Source organism: Coturnix japonica, chromosome 21, assembly GCF_001577835.2.
Source record: "Coturnix japonica isolate 7356 chromosome 21, Coturnix japonica 2.1, whole genome shotgun sequence".
NCBI lineage: Eukaryota > Metazoa > Chordata > Aves > Galliformes > Phasianidae > Coturnix > Coturnix japonica.
The window spans coordinates 2,637,916-2,657,431 of NC_029536.1; the positions used below are offsets into that span (position 1 = coordinate 2,637,916).

Sequence of the window (19,516 nt, forward strand, 5' to 3'; positions counted from 1 at the left end):
AATTCTGCACTAAGGCAGCTCTGATGATGGGGACGCCTGTGTCCTGTGTTGATAGACGGACACATGCAGGTATGCAGGTGTACCTCAACACACTCATGGTTCAGGATAACCTTCTGCAGGTTTAAAGTCTCCCAACCCTGTAAATTCATCAAGTGTTTCTTAAAAACCTGCTCTCTCTTCATTCACTTCCAATAGAACTTCATTTTGTTCTCTGCTGACTCCAGAGAAGGACTTCAAACATCACAGGCAGCACACTGCTAACTCAACTACCTTACTGTGCAAATGAGAATTAAAACAACTGCTTGGAATATAATTGGAAACCGATACTAAAACAGTTGTCAGTAATTTATTAACATTTTGCATGGTGAAAGTTAGCTGAGAATGCATTCACTCCTATCTCCACAATGTGTCCACGACTGCTGCTTTCTGCTGTCTTTTCTTCCTAACTTCCAGTAGCTATTTAGATTCCTTCAATCTGATTCTGGAATTGATCCGACAGCACTTTCACTAGCAAAAAAAACCACCATGTAAATAGCAACATTTGACATTGAGTAATATTGTTAGCTAAGGAGTTCTAAGGAACTCATAATTAACCTCAGCTCGTTGCCTTTGAGTGTATACAATTCTAAGTGAGTGTGCACTGAATGGGGTAAGTGCCTTGCAGCATGTCCTGCAGCTATTCAAGTACAAACAAAATCCCTTACCTGATGACTGGGTCCAACTCTGATTTCACCTTGGGTACTGTTTAGCCTCCTAATATAAAAAGAAAAACCAGTAATGAGAAAGAATTATGATTCATGAAACCTGGGATAATGGCCTGCATTTTAGTCATCGTACTTCCAATGCAAATGGAAAAGCAGCAAAAAATAATACATTCTTTAAAAAGAAAAGATATACTCAGGAACATTACAGGCCAACACTGCAAATGGCAAACAGCAATGGGACAAATCTGCAACTTTTAGTCGAACTAAAGGACAAGATGGAGGTAAATCCCAAGCGCGACGTGAAACCACAGCAGCAGGAAAGCATCGGGCAGTGATGCTGGGATACACATCTCCTCCTTTTGGATGTTTCCATGCAATAGAGAAATAACACTGATATCAGAGAGCCTCTACAAGCCCTCCCAGTTCCCCAGTGCCCAGCCAGCACCTCATTTCTGCTTCAGCTACAACCAACCAACTGCCCATTGCAATGCCAGATCCGAACACAGCCGACATGCAAAGCACAAGCTGTCAATGAGCACACGGGAATGGATGCATCCCTTATGAACACCTTTACAGATGTTTTCTTTCTAAATAACATTCTGTTAAGGAGTAATTTGGGTTATTCACGTTTGAAGAGCAGAGTTTTGCGTTAGCAGAAGCTGCAAAAATAATTCCTCTTCCAGATGAGCTCTGGAAAACCATTCAGGAGTGACTCTGTTATTCTGAATAACAAAATATATTTTTCCTCCTATGTTTGGTACAGAATTACCAGGGAACCAAGGATGAATACAACTATATCACTGAAGTCTGCCCTTTATTACCATCCAGACAGCAGGAAAGCACACCACCAGCATTTCTAATTCACCCTGCAAAGCTCGCGGTGACGCAAAGAGATGAAGAGAACTGGTTGACTTTAAAGCACAGAAATTCAAACCCATAACCAGAAAGAGCCAGCCCTGCACCAGGCTGACCACCCCCAGCAGCAAACATCCTAACATGTTAAAACCAGAGGGTTTTCTGACATGGATATCCACATGCCTTTATGAACATCTGCAATGTATGGAAACTACAGCAGTGCATCCAAACAGACCTTATCGAAGAGCAGGTGACAGGAGGACCTGTCAGGCAGGAACTGAAACAGGTTTTGTAACACAGCCCTATGCTCTGGTGTCTGCACCACGCTGCATGCCTGGCACACAAACCTGCTCTCCAGCAGCACTGCCAGAAGGCTCCTGAAAAGAATCCATTGCAATTCTCCAATGGATAAGTCTATGAGATGTGGTCTGACACCGTCCCCTTGTTTTCAGGTTATATAGAGAAGTGATTGAACTAGAGAGCAGGGTTTGTATTTACAACCGAGTTATGAATGAAATATGCGCTTCTCTTCAGCTGTGAGGTGTCAGAATTCTTCCCTGTAAGGCATGAAGGGAAAAGCAATGACAAATGCTGATGCTCTTGCTTTACTCCCAGCACAGGTTCTAAAGCCGTGCACATTTCTGCTAGTCACTGCAAGCCAGGCTTGAAACATGTCTGTGCAGTTCCTGCCAGGTACAATCCTTCAGCCAAGCCAAAGGCTGCTGAAAAACAGAACTTATTTGTGCTAAGTTCACAATTTTGGGTTTTGGTAGGGAAAAAAATACCAGCACTCCAAATACTGCCCGATTCCCAGCTCTTCATTTGCATGAATATAAATAATACAGCAGCTAAGAATCAAGACTGCACATGCCCCAGCACCCTACATGTAACTGCAAAGGTAGAAGTAAAACCTTGGATGGGGTGATTCCTGTATCCGTGACAATACAGTGGCAGGGGAGAAATGGAACTATGTCAGCATCCAACTCAGCTGGTGGCATTCCCACCTTGAGGGGACCTTGGGTAAGGGCTGTGCAAAGCAGTGAGCACTGGGTGCAGGGAGGGTCGGACCATGGGAGCTGCTTGCTCCAAGGGCACACAACATGCCCAATGCTTTCAGCCAGTTTCCACCTCCCCAGGAATGGATTTACAAACGGGAAGGAAAATTCTTGCCATGGAAACTGAAACTGTACCGTCGACTTGTAAGCTAAATTATATCGGTGGAGCACAATTGCAGTTATAATGGCGAGGTGCTCCGTGTTTATTCTATGGGAAGGAGAAAAGAGGACCCAACACGGTATATGAAATGTGACACAAAAGAAATTGGTGTAACAAAGCAGTATCCATAGCGACAACAACTTAATATTTCAGTCCTCTTCAGCTGCAGTGGATTAAATATAATGACAAGATGTTCCCTTTGAAAAGTAACCTGTTACCATGGCAATGTTGTATTCTGAAAAGTAAACAGGGGCTGGTCAGGGAGAGATGGAAGCCTGCGATGGAATATCAAAGAGGCAGAAACCTCCCTAACAGAGCAGGGCAGCACCAGCACCCACTGAGCCCAGCAGAGCACAGCGAGGTGGGGCAGCTCCAAAGGCTTCAACCCTGTGGTTCTAAGGAAAGGGGAGGTTGGAGGGTCAAGGTTGAGAGCAGCACTGCAAAGAGCAGTTCAGAGGTGAGAAAGAGAAAGGAGCAGGAGGAAGGCTGCCAACAACAGGTCCTGCAATGAGGGAACACGCCTATCTCCCCTGTTTTGTTACCTGCCTTTACCATAGCATGGTGACCACAGGGAGCAGCCAGGCCAGCAATGAGGACAGCTCAGGATCAGGCTCTGCAGCATCAACCGCTGTTAGTGCACTGCCACAGCCATATGGAATTGAATGCCCCAAACCTGCTGTCAAATCCCCCAGTTCAGAGGCAGAAGCCAAATGCTTTTGTGGGTTTTTGCGCACAGCACTTCTCTGCACTGCCCCACCTTTGAGCTGCCCTTGATGTGAGCACAAGGCAATGTCCCCAATGCAGCACACCCCATGGGCTCTGTGCTGGGCAGCCCGGCTTCTGAGAGCTGACAGGCAGGGAGCAGACCTCCCAGGTCAGGGGTTGCACATACCCAGGGCAGCCTTTGAAACAACACTGCTGCTGCTTTCATGCTTTCCCTTTTACCACTGAAGTACAGCAAGGAACGTGCTATGCAGTAATTGCACTGCTCTGCCCTGAGATGGAGCAGCATCCTGTGCCATTCTTGCTGTAATCATTCTGATTCCACGCGCTGAGGTGTTCTGTAATTACGCTAGAAGGATGCTTCAGAACGAAGATTTAAATGCATTCATTATTCTCATCTTCTTTGCAGCTCTCTCTAAGGCTTTTCAAAACCTACTTTCTAAAACCTGTTCCCTATTGCAACAGGTCCATATCACTTATGCAGAAGTACCTAGAAAATGAAAGGGAAGTTTAAGATAGGAAACCAGGAATGCCACCAGCCTGTGGCAGGTTCTCTCCACCCCAACACTCTTTAGAGGGACAAAAAATGACTGCAGCCCAATATTAGTGATCATGAATGAGGTTCTGAGGGCTTGAAATGGCTACAAGTGCCACAATGCTCCGAACATAACGGTCAGCCATAGGAAGGTTAAGTATGGTTTAGAACCTGTTGTGTTGCAGAGCAACATAGAATAAAAAGTCGCATAAGCAACTTTGTGTTCTGACTGATAAAAAATAAATAAATCAGACCTGAGATTCAGCCAAACCAACTCTTATGGGAACGCCTCTGGTGATTGCTCAATCCCAAGCAGGAATGAATAAACTTGCACCAACGTTTGCATCTCGTGCACGAGCTCAGACCTGCCTGTTGATTGCAAACAGAGAGCCTGGGAGAAGCAGAGGGCTGTGCTTCCTGCTGCTCTCTGGGGAAGGAAGTGGCTGCAGAAGTTTGAGTCCAACAGGGAAAGCTTTTTCACAGTGTTATTGCAGCATCAGGTTTCTCCTTGAGAAGTAAGGTTACGTGGTCCTTACAGGTACCATCCTCATGCACAAAGGCAGGATGGAAGCAATCACAGCACAGCCAGGCCAAGAGCAAGTCCTTATGAAGAAAACAGCACTCTGTCCATACAGGAATCACCTGCATGGGTAATGCTGTGCTTGCAGCCTCCACTGATCACTTCTTTAATGGGTCTACTTCCAAACTAAGAAGGCATCAGTACTTTGATTATAAATTAGTCAGTGGAAACCCCTTATTCTGCCATACAGGTTGGGAATACAAAGCTCTAATTGAAACAAATCACAGCCCAGAGAGCTGGAAGGCAGGAGGAAGAGATAATCGTATTGATGAAGAGCTTTGAAAGAAGCAAAAATAAAGCCCAGAAATAATAATACTAATAAAATAGGACTATCAAGGACTTGATCAGCATTTCTTCATCTGAAGAATGCAATACAAGCAGCAACCCAAAGAAATATCCATCCTCAGACAGCCCTGCAGAGCTGCAGCTTCCAGCACACCTCCAGGCCCTGCTGGCAGCACAGGGGCACCCTGAGCGAGGATAGAGGCCTCTGCAGCAAAGCTCAAGAGCACTGACACCAGAATCGTGGTTCAGCAGGGAGCTGGAGGAGCTGACACCACCACGAGTTCCCATGTGTGTGCAATTAAGCAAAGAATGCCTTATTTGGCAGATGATTCCAGCAGCGCTCGCTTTGCCCAATGCCATACTCCAACGTGACAAACGGATTTGGTTTCGTAACAGCCTAGTGGTGCTTTCATCTTTGCCCACCTGTGCTATTTTAACTTAACCTCAGACCTGTAAAAATAAGCAGGACCAAATTCTCGTTTCGAGTTAAAAGTGGCTTTTTTCTTCCAATCCTTTTTAAATGCACACTCATGCACTAAGCAGACCACCTGGTAACCCCCATCCCTAACACATTCCCTCCTGCATGCAAGAGAGCATAGAAATGAAATGTAAGGACAGGAGATGCCACATCCCTGTGCAGCTGCAGCACAGCGCTGTGTTTCTGGATGCTCCAGAGTGGCTCCTTTATTAGGAATAAGAATGCTTCTCAAGGATATGGAGGCAACACAACTCTGCAGCGATTCAGTCAGGCTGAAGTTTAGGGGAACATCATCTCTATAATTATTAGCACAGCTTTGCTAATAACAAATATCAGCAGTGACCCACACACTGCAGGAAGCACTCTGGATTTCTGCACTCCATGGGTGCAAATAGAGAAGGGAATGTTATTTCAGGCACCATACGGAGCAGCAGTGCAGGTGAAACACAGCAGCCCTGCTCATCACTCACTGCCTGCCCTCCAACACAAGGCAGGCGGTCCAGCAGTGTCTACAGGTGGAACAGTGACAGCTCAGCCTGCAGCCCAACATCACAGCACAGCGTTCCCTGCTCACCCTGTTCACCTGCACCCCCGAGCCTTTCAGACCACAACCCATTTAGCAGCAACAAGTTGCTGTGGCTGTGTCTGGCCCCACACAAACCTCATTGCACGTTATCATTGCACATCCAGAGCCAGGGTCCTCTCCTTTATTCAGGAGGCTACAAATTCAAACTAGCCCTCTAAGGCTGCAGCTTGCCCAGCTGCCACCAGCCAAGCACCTCACTGCATAAAACAGCATTACCACGTTTAAGATGCACAAGTGTTATTTGCATGCGGCTGACAGGAGAGCAGAACCACGCTGCTATTGGGATTTCTGATCCCCCCAAGGAACAGCAGCAGGATGGCTGTGGGGCCGACACCTCCCGTAATGCTGCAAGGCCCTGGGTATCCCCTTTTGGGCAGCACTGCATCTCCCAGCTCCCAGCAGAGCTGCCATGAGGCTGGGCATGCAGACAGCACGGCCAAAATGCAAACTGCACCACGGAGGGAGGGGGGTAAAGAACAGAGGGGGGGGGAGAAAAGACGTCAGCACAGACAGCTCCAGCGTTTCGTTACATGCACCCCTGTGCCAGCAGATCCCCTGCTCCGTGCCCTCATGCAGAGCTGTGCGGCAAAGCTGGTGAGATTACAAGCTTCTGAGGAGCATGCAATAGGAAGGACATGATTTCATAAACACTGCAGAAGTCACAAATAACAGCAAAAATCAGCATTGCTTAAGGGAGGGCCAGAGCGATGCAGCCTACCTGCAGGGGCTGAATGGATCATCCATGACTATGACAGGCTCTGGCGGGTTCAGATGTATTCCTGAACCTCCTACTTAACAGCTCAAACTCTGCCTTTTCCACTCTACCAACTCAAAATGGAGGCACATGCAGGCTGAGAGACCTCAGCGAGCTTTCACTGAGCTTGTGCTATGACCTAAGCCTGCACGCAGAACGCAGAAACTTCGCCCTCGGACCGGAGACACTGAGCATGTGCTGTGACCCTCCCTCGGCCGCACGCAGCTCCCCACGCAATCAATCTCGGTGCCGTGGTGCCGTGCATACAGCAGGAGAAGGCTGCGGCTCCGCCAGCCAAGCTAGTGTGCAGGGAAGTGGGGCCTTCACCAGGGGCTCTGGGACAGCCAACGCGCTGAGCATGAGACGCGCCTGGAGCTTTTCTTTCTTTTTTTTTTATTAAGCTTCAGTTTGCGATTGGCTTTTGAAAAATAGCAGCAGTCAAAAAGCTTGAGAGGTTTTCGGAGATGCAAGTGACAGGAGCTCTGCATCGTGACACACAGCAGCACAATGATGCCCCTTCACTCTCCCCTTGTTCTACCTTTATTCCCCTTCACTCTGCCTTTGCTCTCTCCATCCCTGCAGCTGTGACAGCCTGGGAGCAGCACTTTGAGCAGCACAGCCCTGCCATGACCACAGGAGCTGCCCAGGCTGGCTCTCGGCTGATGCTTCCACACTGGCATTAATCGTACTCCTTTCCCCTACAGCATAAAATGTTTGCACGAGGATCCCGGCCTCCGCTTCAGAGCAGACACTTAAATTTCCTTCCAGACTACAAAGGGACACAAAGTTCAGCAATTATGAACTTCAGAAACAAAACGACTCAGACCGAGCAAAGCCAACCAGGCCACAAGCAATCACAGATTTCCTTTCCCAGGTGGATACACCTGTGGGTCCTCCCACCCTAATGCCACCCCAAGGCCTCCTGCTGCCCACCCCGTGCCCCTGCCCCATCCCGAGGCTGCAGAACCAATCAAAGCAAACAAGTGTTTGCTACCACGCACCTACAGGACCTGCTGGACCCTCCCAGAGCTCACTCATCAGTATGCCGGGCCCTAGCATATAGGGAAGGTGGACTTGGCTCAAATATAAGCTCTGCCAAACAGGAGGAAGGCAACAAACCCACAGGCAGACTGACATAACAACATAACCCTCATACATTCTGCAGAGCACTTTTAAGTCAGGAGATTTAGGAGCACAGAAGTACCCAGCCTCCATCTCAATGACAGCTGAAAGGCACTCCTGGATTCGTTTCTTCTCATTCTGGATTGCTTTACTGTGCTTCAGTTGACAACATGTACTTGAGAAAAAGCTGTCAGCCATTATTTCATCCAGAGATAACCTCATAGAGGCAAGGAACCAACATGCAGCACATGCCATCAGTAGGGGTGCTGTGAGCCAGCAGGCACAATGACCACAGGAGCTTTCATGCCATACACACACCTCCATTGTATACAACTCCCTTATGGTACTTAAACCTGCTCAACTCTTTCCTTTTTCTAAATTGCACTTAATATACGCTGCACAAATTGTCTTATTTAAACAAACCGTGACACAAACTGTCATAATGCTCTACTAAGTGCAACATAATGGCAACTCATTTCAAGGCTCTGCTTTGAGACATAAGGATGGATACGTGTGACTGTTCCACCCTCTCTCACTGCCCAAGGCATGGCAACATGCAAAGAATCAGAATATTCCGACTGCTAAAATGTAACCAAATGAATGAAAACACAAGAGCTCCCTACTTCTTTCTAGTCTCCATTCACATTCTGGTTGTAGACATAAATTTCTTCATGAACATCAATTATTTTCTAAATGAGGGCGTTCAGTAAATCCCACTCGCACACACTGGCTTCTTAAGACACGCTTATCTGTTCCTAGGCCTGAAACTTGTATTACATCCACCATGTTTCCCATTGACAGGAGAAGGAACAAAAACTTGATTCAGACTTCTAATAGAATTCTCCTTGCAGACAAGGAAGGAAGTAATCAGATTTATAGGTCCTCTCACTCCGCTCCCTTCTCTAATATCCCCCTTGTCTAGCAAACAAATTATTTTAAAGCACTGAGTGTAAAAAGAACGTTCTTTCCCAGCTGGCTGCCCCTTCAGAGGAGATATTCCACAATGGAGAGCCATGAACACAGTTCACACCTGCCTGCAAGCTGATTAACACTCAGCTCAAGGTGACAAAGCTCATTCTGACTTTTATATTCAACTATCAGACTTTTCTCACCCACGTGCCAATTACTGAAAGGAAGAGTGTAACCTTTCATCAAAATCCATTGCAAAGAAGGTACCGGTAAAGAAGCACATATTGTAATGCAGTAGCAAACAGTTCGAGGTGGGCCACAGCAGCCCAAACTCAGACCTTACTCTGAACATCCTGAGCCCAAGACAAAACAGGCTTAAATGAATAAGGCACAGCTGCAACCAAATAAATGACACTGAGAGCTGGCAGCTGAGTAATCAGCTGGGCATTCAGTGCAATGCTTTGTCACTCCATTGATCCCTTCAGCCTCAGACATTCTCTATGTAGAAATACTCAGAAGAATTAACAGCTATTTCCACATAAAATGAGTTTAGAACTGCCTGACAGCTCTGGTACAAGTGGTATTTTGCAGTTATTAAACAGCAAACTCCAACACCGGTACAAGAAGTTCATTTACTGTTCTCTACCTCAAAATCAAAATGCACTGAAAAGAGATGAAGTTAAAATCGAGGTCAGGTGTGATGCTGAGCATCAGAGATGTCCCACAACAAACTTGCTGCGCTCCTGGTCTTTTGGGACTTCTCCAAGAAAACACACAAATGGCATTAACAAAAGCACTTTAACATAATATATTGTAAGATATCAGTGGACTTGATGTGCTTTTTGCTCCTTGGAGCTCAGCAGCATACATTAGCAAGATTGCCTCCTAGGGACCTACACTGACAAAACTTGCTATCAGCATAGACTGAATCAATTAAGGGAGTGTACTTAATCCAATATCCTGCCTCAGACATACCAACAGCTTAAGACACTTCAGAGCAAGGTACAGGAAACCTCAGAAATAGGCAATTATGTAGTAACACACACAGGGAATCTCTTCACAACTGCAAGCAGTTAGTGGCAGGCTATGCCCTAAAGCAAGAGGATTTACATTCCATTAATAACTGTTCATCTGCAATGTAACAATGCATTTATTTATTATTTGTATGCCTCAATCAATCTTACAGGCGAGCACTCACTGAAAATGCCCCTTGATGGCAAACTCCTTAGGACAGGGCTCGTAAGGCTGCTCTGGGTTTACTGAACTAAGATGAATGTGAGCTAAGCATCCAGACTTGAAAATAAGGAAGGTGTGAACCTAGCTAATAAAGGCAGCTTGGACAACACCATGGACCAGAAGCATGTGCTGAACACACCTCCTTCATATAGGTTTTAATTGCTAGAAATGTTCCCTCTCTAGCTCAACTTCACTCAAGGTCAGCAAAGCATCAAGTAGCTACTGGTAAGGGACCCCATAGGGGCAATTACATATGAAAGCATATCTCCCACATTTAAAAACTCTCAGTATGGTTTCTTAAAAGTGAAAGCTTCAGCACTGCTTACCAGAAGATGCAGACGTATCTCACAAGCATTTTCCACAACATGCACTTACTCAACGAGATACCTCACAATTCCTGCTAATGCTTGCAACCCTCTCAAAAGAAATATACAGGTCTAAATTGGGTACTTAAGTCTTTATCAGGCACTATTTATATATATGCACACATACATATAAATTTTATATATTAAATTATATATGTATTAAAAAAAAACATAGAGACACCCCTCCAGCAGGAACAGGTAGCTTCTCCTTCACATTCCCTTCTACCCCACTTTGCTATCAGCATCATGCTCGATTTCAGCTTTTCTCCCCTTTGAAAGGTTTCCTGTTCCTGCAGGCTCAAATCTGTGGTAAAAGTTGCCTTGAAAAGTCACTTCTCTTACCTCGTCTCTGGATTATAGCCCAGTATGTAGAAAAATGAATCCACTCTCGCTTTGAACTCTCTAGCAGCAAAAATGTCAGAGAAATGGGAGATGTTACACTTTCCCCTGAAACAAAGAGGGAAGATGGTATTAGAGTTCTGTTGCAAATAAGTCACTTTAATTAAACACCAGGGTAATCTGTGCATGAGTAACAGCTGTCATGTGCAAAATCTAGACACACAGCATGACAGGCTACACAGCACAAACCCTCATTAATTCCCATTCAGCCAACATGCTCCTGAAGAGTCTCACCTCCACCTGGCAGAGAAACAAACAGCACCTGGCCTTGCAACACCATTGTGAAAATGCCTTCTCTTTAAGCTTTATGCAGCCCTTTTATAGCTTCTTTCTTCTTACAATCAAGTCTTTAAGGAAGCTTCTCAAGTTCTACTACCCACGTGACTTGGGAAAGCTGGGCTTTCATTTAGAAATCTACACAAACTTCCAGTTCAGAACATTTTCAGACAACTTCAAAATTGGTTTGATCCTTTCAAGGACAGAAAAGAAACCACACAACAGCAACAACAGCAAACTGCTTCCTAACAAACTCTCCCACACAAGTACTGAAAGTGAGGGAAAAACACCAGGAGGACCAGCAAGGTGAGCAGGTGCTAAAAGACAGAATTAATATGGCTATCCTGAGAGCTGGGGCTGCTCCACTGTCCCTGTGATGGCCTTTAAGTCTCAGCCAATTACCTTTCTGGCAATGGGCAAAGCAACAGTGAATGCTGCATGTGTCATACCATGCTGTAATGGAATGTTAACAGGGTCCATAATGGAGATCTCCCACAGAGAAACACTGAAAAACAAACTTGATGGCTAGTATTTATTTTATGCTCCATGCCAGAATTAAGTTCCCCAGTTTGCTCCTAGTAAGGGGTATTTGTTTTGGTACTTCACATGAAAGGTAAAGTTTAAGTTTCCTTTCAATTATCTGCCTGAAAGTCAACAATAATTGCTGGCCAAATAAGCTTGTATTAGCTACATTCAGGAAAGCAAGACACAGTGTTTCAGAGAGGCAGCATTATGTATTACTAGAGGGGATCCATAAGTACCTTCTAGCTCTATGTTTCTGCTGGTTAGAGCAGAAGATTGGAAGTTACAGTCGCTGGTTTGATTCCTAGTTTGTCATCAACTCACTGTGTGACCAGAACCATTTGTTTGCAGAGAGCACAGAAATAATCTCATTTCATAGAAAATAAATTAGAGTTTCGAGTTAGCCTCGCTTCCAGGCATCACAATACATTCTGCTGCTGTATGGATGCTCTCCAACTGCAAGAGCCTCAGGTGCAATTACCCTCATGTGCCTTGTACACTAAAACTTACTTACAAGCATTAATTACAATTTGCTAAATAAAATCAACAGAAGTAAATCTTTATCCTACAGAGGTGCATCAATGCCTTTAGATGCCATCTACGAGCCTGTAAAATTAACAAAAGAATAGGAAATGCAGAAGAGCATCCTTCACTGTTTTTGGAAGGAAGAAGAAAAGGTTGTTTACTAGGTTTTCCTGGTATACAGACACCCCATCTGTACCTTTTTCTTTAAGCAAGAAAACAGCAGGAACATAGAACTGAAGCTAGAATGTCCCCATGGAAATTCCTCACGTGCAGCTCAGTCTGTCTGTATTTAAGTGACAATCGGATTCCCCAGGCTGGTTCCTCCAGGCCAGCCCACCTCCTGCTAACTCCTTTCCAAGCCCATCAATTTAACACAGGATGGATGCCTTCTGCAAAACAAGGGCTGTGCTGTGGCATCACACAGGATTACAGCACATCACTGGAATGTTTCAAGTTGATCAAACATCCTCTAATATGCAAATCAAATATTTCTTCCTACCCTTGTAACAGAATTTGCTGCAAGTTTGTCTTTTAGCAGCTTCAGCAAAGTGACTCTGAACAAAGAAAATGTCTCCAGATGGTCCTGGTGAAACACCATCTGAGCATTATTATCAGAGAGATTATTCAATTTGCATTCTGACAATATCCATACATGTTTGGCACGTTGAAAATCCGCTAAAAATAATGCCTCACGATTCCTATTTGGAAACATTCAGTAATGGTGCATCCCTCTGCTCGGCCGAAGGTCAGCAACTTCAGTTCAGCTCTCAGTGGGCAAAGAGGGCAGCAACCCCCTGGGAAGGGGAGCGTGCAGGGAACAATGCAGGAGCCCATTACCTCCTGTCTGTGCAGCCAGCCTTTAATGGAGCACTCAGCTGAGATTCGACAATGACAAGCGCCTCAGAGCAAAAGTCTTTAATGCAATTTATCAGGGCTGCATGCTAACAGTCACTTTCCAAGGAGACGCTGTTGTTAATGGTGAAATCAAACACGGAGGAGGGAAGGGTAACATTTCTGCAGGAGCTGGCAATAATCTAAATTTGCAATGATGGGAAACAATATCTTCTGAGCAACATTGATTAACTGGGATTAAAATGAGATTGTAGAATTACAGCTCCTTCTTGAACGAGAACAGATAGCACAAGTTAATTACTGCAGGAGATGAGGAGAAAGCTGAGCAGTATGCTAATGATCCCCAGCCAAACCAGGAAAGGCACCTCTCTCCCTCAGTAAGGCTTTTCTCATCCAGCTCAGAGATGCTGCACCACATCCTCTGCAGCTTACCTGAGGGCAGCAGCGTGGTAAGTGTCGACATAGTCTGAAATGAAGAGCTCTCGGTTCTTGATAACTGGGTCTGTAATAACAAGCTCTCGTCCAGAGTCTGCCAGAAAGCAAAAACAAAACACATCACCAACACGTCAGCTACAAACTGGAAGCATCCACCTCTGCCATCATGCAGGTGTTTCTTACAGCTCAAGGTCAGAGGAAGCTTCTCAGACAGATCTCTCAGTGTTCTGATGGCAAACACTCAAACTGCTCTACATAGCCTGCAAGGTAGGGAAATAACGTGGTACCCATCTCTGCATGCCAATATCCCCTGCTGTGTCTGAACCACTGAAGGGAAGTTATGTTCATGTTTTGACAATGTTTATAATCCCCATGTATAAAGTTTTAAAGAAATTAGTGAGAAAAGAGTTAGTTTCATGCAGCTTTTGCTTAAAGCACAGGCCAAATATCCTTAATGCCTAAAGGAGAAGATACGCTCAGTTTTATATTGTCGTGTAGCAGAAAGATGCTGTGTTGCACATTTTAAGCATCAATTTTGCCATCACTATTCACCTAAGAGTATCTTTAGAGCCTTAACTGTTGCCTCAAGGAAATTCACCAATTACAGTAGAAATGTTATGTCTCCCCTAGAGGCAAGAGATAAATGATGCTGGAATATGTACTTAAGTTTCCTCCCCGGCTGCTATTAAACCAAAGAACACAATTGTTTTTGCAGAGAGAAAAGGGGGAAACTCAGCTAAGGTGCTACAAAGTATCCAATGCTATTTTCATTTTCTATTCTCTAAGGCTTTAGCACACGACTGCACAATTTAAATATACCTGAAACACATCTGACTATTGCTGTGGTTACAGGACTTACATTGGTTGGAACAAACAAGGCAAGTAAACGCCATCACCCATCTTCTAATGCCTTGTCCTCATCAGCAGTCTTTACTTCACATCCATATGCAAAAGCATCATTGCTTTCCAGACTGTAAAGCTTAAAATTCAGAGAACAAGTAAAGGCCTTGCTCTAGAGAGCCTAACTTACCATTCTCATTGTGTCTGTCCTGAACCAAATGCTGATAGACTGAATCTGGGACTTCAGACTGGCGATAATACCATTTGACATTCATAAGGAGATGGTCCCGTTTACTCTGAAAAAGAAGGTCTAAAGGCATTACTAAAAAGGAAATCAGGCTGCATCTGACACAGTCTTCCAAAGTACAGCATTTCTTTTCACGCTGAAGAAAGTCTGAGGTGAGGCTCAAAAGGGAGGAAAGCAGATTTCTGTGGCCAGGAAACAAGGGCAACATGCTGACAGACTGAATTTCAGACAACATAGAGATTATAGGAACCTACTCCATTCTCACACAGCTGTATCTCCATATCAGACCAGAAATACAATGGGTACATTCACAAAAACTAAACAAGAAAAGGAAGGGATCAAAAAAAAGGCTGGGACTTGTGGCCTCACACAGCACGATCCCAGTCAGCTTGTTCCTATAAACCAGCCAGATACACAGCCCAACACAGAACACCATTACCAGCACAATTCAATGACACCATACTTAACAGTTGCAGCCAACAGACACTGAGGACAGATGGTTTCAGACACCATTGTAAAAGTTCCTTATTACACTCTCAGACATCAAAGAACAGGAAATGATGCTGTACTTCAACCCCAATAATTACAGGCTACGACTGCCTATAACATAAATGGTACCAGGAAGCCAACAGCAACATTTACATAAACCTTCCCCAGGAGCACCTTCTGCTTTTGAGCAACCAGCTGGCAGTTTGTTGGGTCTTAGGAGGAAACAAGCCTAAATACCACTTCAAAAGGAACGTTTAGATCCACTTACGACAGTTTGCTTGTTCATCTCTGTTGCCCTCAGTAATCACTTCTTCCTGCTACTCCCAAACACCCAATGAGTCGGATGGAGGGCTAAAGGGAAAGGAGCATCCAAAGGAAAGGAGGAAGCTGCACCACCACTGGGCTCTGGGCCACAGCTCTTTGCATCCCACTGTTCTCACCCCTACCTCTCCATTTAGTGGTTCATTAGTAGGTGACTGGGCCAGAAAGCTCTCACTGCTGCTCCTGTCCACACCAGCCTTGTTAGAGCAATAATTTCCACCAACTACACTCAATAAACAAGACAAAAATCTTTCCACTGCATCCACGTTCCCCAAAGCTTTTCATTAAAAACACATGTAATGCCACACAAGAACTGCTAGTGGCAGCATTGTGCCAGACAAAAGCTCACTACTCCAGCACATGAGAGCACAAAAACACACCAGATGCACTGAGAAAAACTCAACTTACTTCTGGGTGTTTAATAGCACATTTACAGGCAAAGACAAAACACTTGTCTAATGCGCAGAAGAAATCAAACAGGCGAGGGCTGGGAGGCAGGAATGGGGCTGAACAGAGCATGGTAGGCAAGGACCTACCCTGCTTTCTGGTGCCTCTTTCAGCCCAAAACAGATTCCTGGTGCTATGGAACTCCAACCTAAATGGACATAGTGCCTATTGCTGCAGTTCTCCATAAGAGCTCACCTGGGTTCCACGGCTGCTGCTTTTGGCCTTTCTCCCTTCCTTCCCACCTCCCTTTTTCTGTTTTAAGTATGAACCAGTTCTGGACATCCAACAAGATCAAGACAAATCTGTAAATGGATTAAGGCATCCCAGTGCACAAACATCTGCTCAACCAATTACGAATCAAGGCCTCCTTTAAGGGCGCGAAATGGAACAAAACCTCACAGGTCTCCCTTTAAAACCACACACGTACTGATTTCCACAGCCTTTGCAACACCTCCAAGGTGCTGGTTTTCTTATAAAACACCTCAGAGCAGAGCTCTGACACATTGCAACTCACATCTGAAGAGATTTCATGTCCTCTCCCCGCTGTTAGGCCTAACCAAAGCGTGCAAACGGTCGCAGATGTCCCGCAGATTCTCTCCGAGGGATTTGAGCAGCATCCTTCATTACTTGCCCTATTTAGCTACCACGCTCAATCACAACTAGCTTTGGAAGCAATATACCAAATGCTGGAGCTGACAGATGGGCGCGCTGGGGCCGGTGAGCAGGAGCTATTTCAAAGAAACAAACAGCAAAATGGAAACACGGAAAAGAACATCTTTCCTTTCAAATGTGTTTGCAACGATGATTCTTTAGCACTAGAAAAAATAAAAGGATTAATTCTAAGCTACCAAGGGGCTTCATGGTATTGTAATAGGTGTTAAATACTTTAACAGCTACTTCACTGTTCAAAATCAACATCTCATGCGTTGTAACACTGAAGCCCTTATAGAACCCCCACTCAAAACCAGCTGAAATGGACAATTTAATTCATATTTAACGCTGCAGATTAACTCACTCCCTTTGGGACAGTGTTTGCCCTCCCAGAAAACTATTTCCCTCTACACAAACAGCTCTCGTTACACCCCAAGAGGCAGCATTGGCCTGCTCTAATATCAGTGTAATTCAGCTTCCTCCACTTATCGACCCATGCAGCCGTCCCTGCTGAATCACTGCCTGCATTTCTGCTCCTGCTATACAAGTATTTCAACACTTACTCAATGCTGACATTTATTATCAAGGGGAAGGTGTCTGGTAGGGGATGGGGGGCAGTTGTGCCAGATCCCCCGGGTAGAAAGGGCAAGGGATGAGAATGCTGGGCAATGAGGAGCTACAGAAATACAGACAGGGTCCCTTCCCTTCCCACTTTGTCACAGCGTGTGTAATTCCACATTCTTAGGATATCTTCTTTCTAGGCTGCTTTCTAATTAAATAATAAGAAACCTGAACAGCTGTTTGTAAGCCAAGGAAATTCAGCTTGGAAATACAAAGGTCATTACTAGAGATGAATGTTATTTTTGCAGCTTGATTATTTAATTTAGATGCACGCGTATTAACAGCTATCTCAATTACTTCTTGCAAGCACAGTAGTAATGTCAAATGCAAGAGCTACCAACATGCTGCAAGAAACAAATGCTGTGTATGAGCACTAAGGAACAACACGCTCCTCCATCCCCCAAACACGGGGACCCCAGAAAGCAGCCCCACACTATTCCTGCCCTCTTAACCTGAACCAACACAAAGCCCCACAACCTTTAAACCCCTGAGTGTTATCTAATGACTATTCCATCTACAAGAGCTTTTCTAATAGAAACATGCCTTGATGGCTTATCTCTGTGCGCAAGGCAGGCCACAAAGCACGTCGGCTTGATTGAGCGCAGTAATGGCAGGCAGGAAATGAGAAGGCTTGGTTAAGCCGCGGATAATCGATCAGTGTATTCAGTGAAGTGTGAGCTGAGAATAAGCTGCCTGGGGTATCAAATATTGCTGTTTCCAGGGTAAAGTCCCATTTCTGTGATCTATGCAGGAGAAAGAATAATTTATTGACAAAACAATACAGGATTTTTTTTCCCCCCCACAACGTCTCGCTCCTGACATTTTGCTATTGTTTACAGCAGGAATTTCTCTCCTGTCTCTTTTATTCACAAGTTGAACAGACAAAACAGCTTGTAGGATTCATGAAGTCTCCTCAGCACTCTGGAAATTAATCCAGCCTCGTATACAAATAACTGTGAGACAGAGAACAGGTCTCACGCTCTCCCTTCCCTGGATCCTGTCTGTTCCACTTGGCTGTGTGCTGCACATGCAGCCCTGCAGCAGGGAACACAGGCCTGAGGCTCTGAGCTGCCCTGCTTTCCTGGGAACGCTATTTAGTCTATCAAGCTTGAAACAGATCTGTTTGCAATCATGTAAAGCAGCATGGACAGGTTATTTGTAGGCAGGTGATTCCTGCAGGAGGGAAGGGGGAAGCAGACAGGTCCCAGACATGCACCTGTAAATCTCAGTCTGCACGTATACCTAATGCGTGCGCATAAATACAAACCATTATCTTGCCTACATCTTGTTAACAATAGCAAAGCAGGGACTTCTTTTTGTAAAGCCAAAAACAGCCTTAAAGCATAACTCGTAACAGCCTGCGAGGCTGTGCTTAGTGCCCTGTGGGGAGGTAGATGCATGGCCAGAACCTCCACACCCAGCTACCAGGGCTGGAGCCTTTGTGAAAACACCAGGTGATGTGTTACTTAGCCACATGCTAATTCACGGGAGCCGCCATATGTTGTCTCCTAGTGTGGGCGGTTTGGCATTATAGTTGCTAGACTGTCTTTAAAAAAGCTACAGCCTTCAAAAGAAGCATAAAGGAAGCATAGCATCACAAATCGCTGCGATACAACAGGTTCAGGCGGGTTGGCTACACGAGGCAGGAATGCCAGGGCATCAACAGACAGGAGAAGATGAGAAAGACCCATCAGAAATAGCCTGACAAACAGCAGTCGAACATGGCATTGGCCTGAGTGAGTTAAGCAGTGAAATCTGTCTCCTAAGGATGTAGGTCAGCACGGCATTTCAGCTAAATGTGCTTTTAAGACAAAGCTCAGTGAATTGAGTTCTCTGAAAGCATTTCCTCTTCCCTCCTCTGTCTGCTTGTCACAGCCCTGCCTCCCTTCCACCCAAAACTTTTACCCCAAAAACATCGATACAGATTTGAAGTTACCAATCTCTCTTCATTTTATTTAGTGCCGCTCGTAAATCATCCCTTCCCCCACAATTTTTTCTTTCCAGACATTCAAAGCATCCTGAAACAATTAAGCCAAAAATCAACCCTAGTCACCCAAGAGCTAATACAGAGTTAATACTAAACCAAAACACAACCAGCACCGTGCAAAACCTGGCTCCAGCTTCTACAGACAACCCTGGCGGTGAAGTCAGCACTCAAACCAGGCACCCAAAATCACCCTGATAGAAACAGGACCACAAGGGAAAAGCCCTGAACTCTTAACACTGCACTTCTCCAAGGCAATCCTCTCTAATCTGTTGATATGAGCTTCATGGTCCAAGAGCCAGAAGCAGAATGGAGAGCATCATCCTCCATGTACCACCACTGCTTCTCCTGCTAATTATTTTCTCCCCATTTTGAAAACAATGTCCTGTAATGATCTGCTTACAAATGAACGCCAATGGGTGCGTATCAGCAATTCCCCTCAACACTGGGGCTGACATTGATCACGCTGAATGCCAACAACAAGAGAGCCATCTGTGGAATAGGTACCATATGAAAGGGAAACAAGGAACAGATGAAAATACCATGAGGCAAATGGCTGT

At 45.1% G+C, this 19,516-nt stretch overlaps 1 protein-coding gene across 5 annotated transcripts in view; it reads right to left on the reverse strand.

Moving 5' to 3' along the window:
• RERE (arginine-glutamic acid dipeptide repeats) overlaps positions 1-19,516 on the reverse strand; it is a 143,050-nt gene that overhangs the window by 62,725 nt on the left and 60,809 nt on the right. For 4 of the 5 annotated variants that reach the window (XM_015882641.2, XM_015882638.2, XM_015882639.2 and 1 more), the window contains exons 4-7: positions 14,387-14,492; positions 13,354-13,450; positions 10,690-10,794; positions 705-753 (exon numbers count right to left, since the gene is read on the reverse strand). In XM_015882641.2, coding sequence (XP_015738127.1) covers positions 705-753; positions 10,690-10,794; positions 13,354-13,450; positions 14,387-14,492 — 357 coding nt within the window. Of the gene's footprint in view, positions 1-704; positions 754-6,679; positions 6,896-10,689; positions 10,795-13,353; positions 13,451-14,386; positions 14,493-19,516 lie in introns of those variants that run through there. The other variant, XM_015882642.2, reaches the window with a different exon arrangement.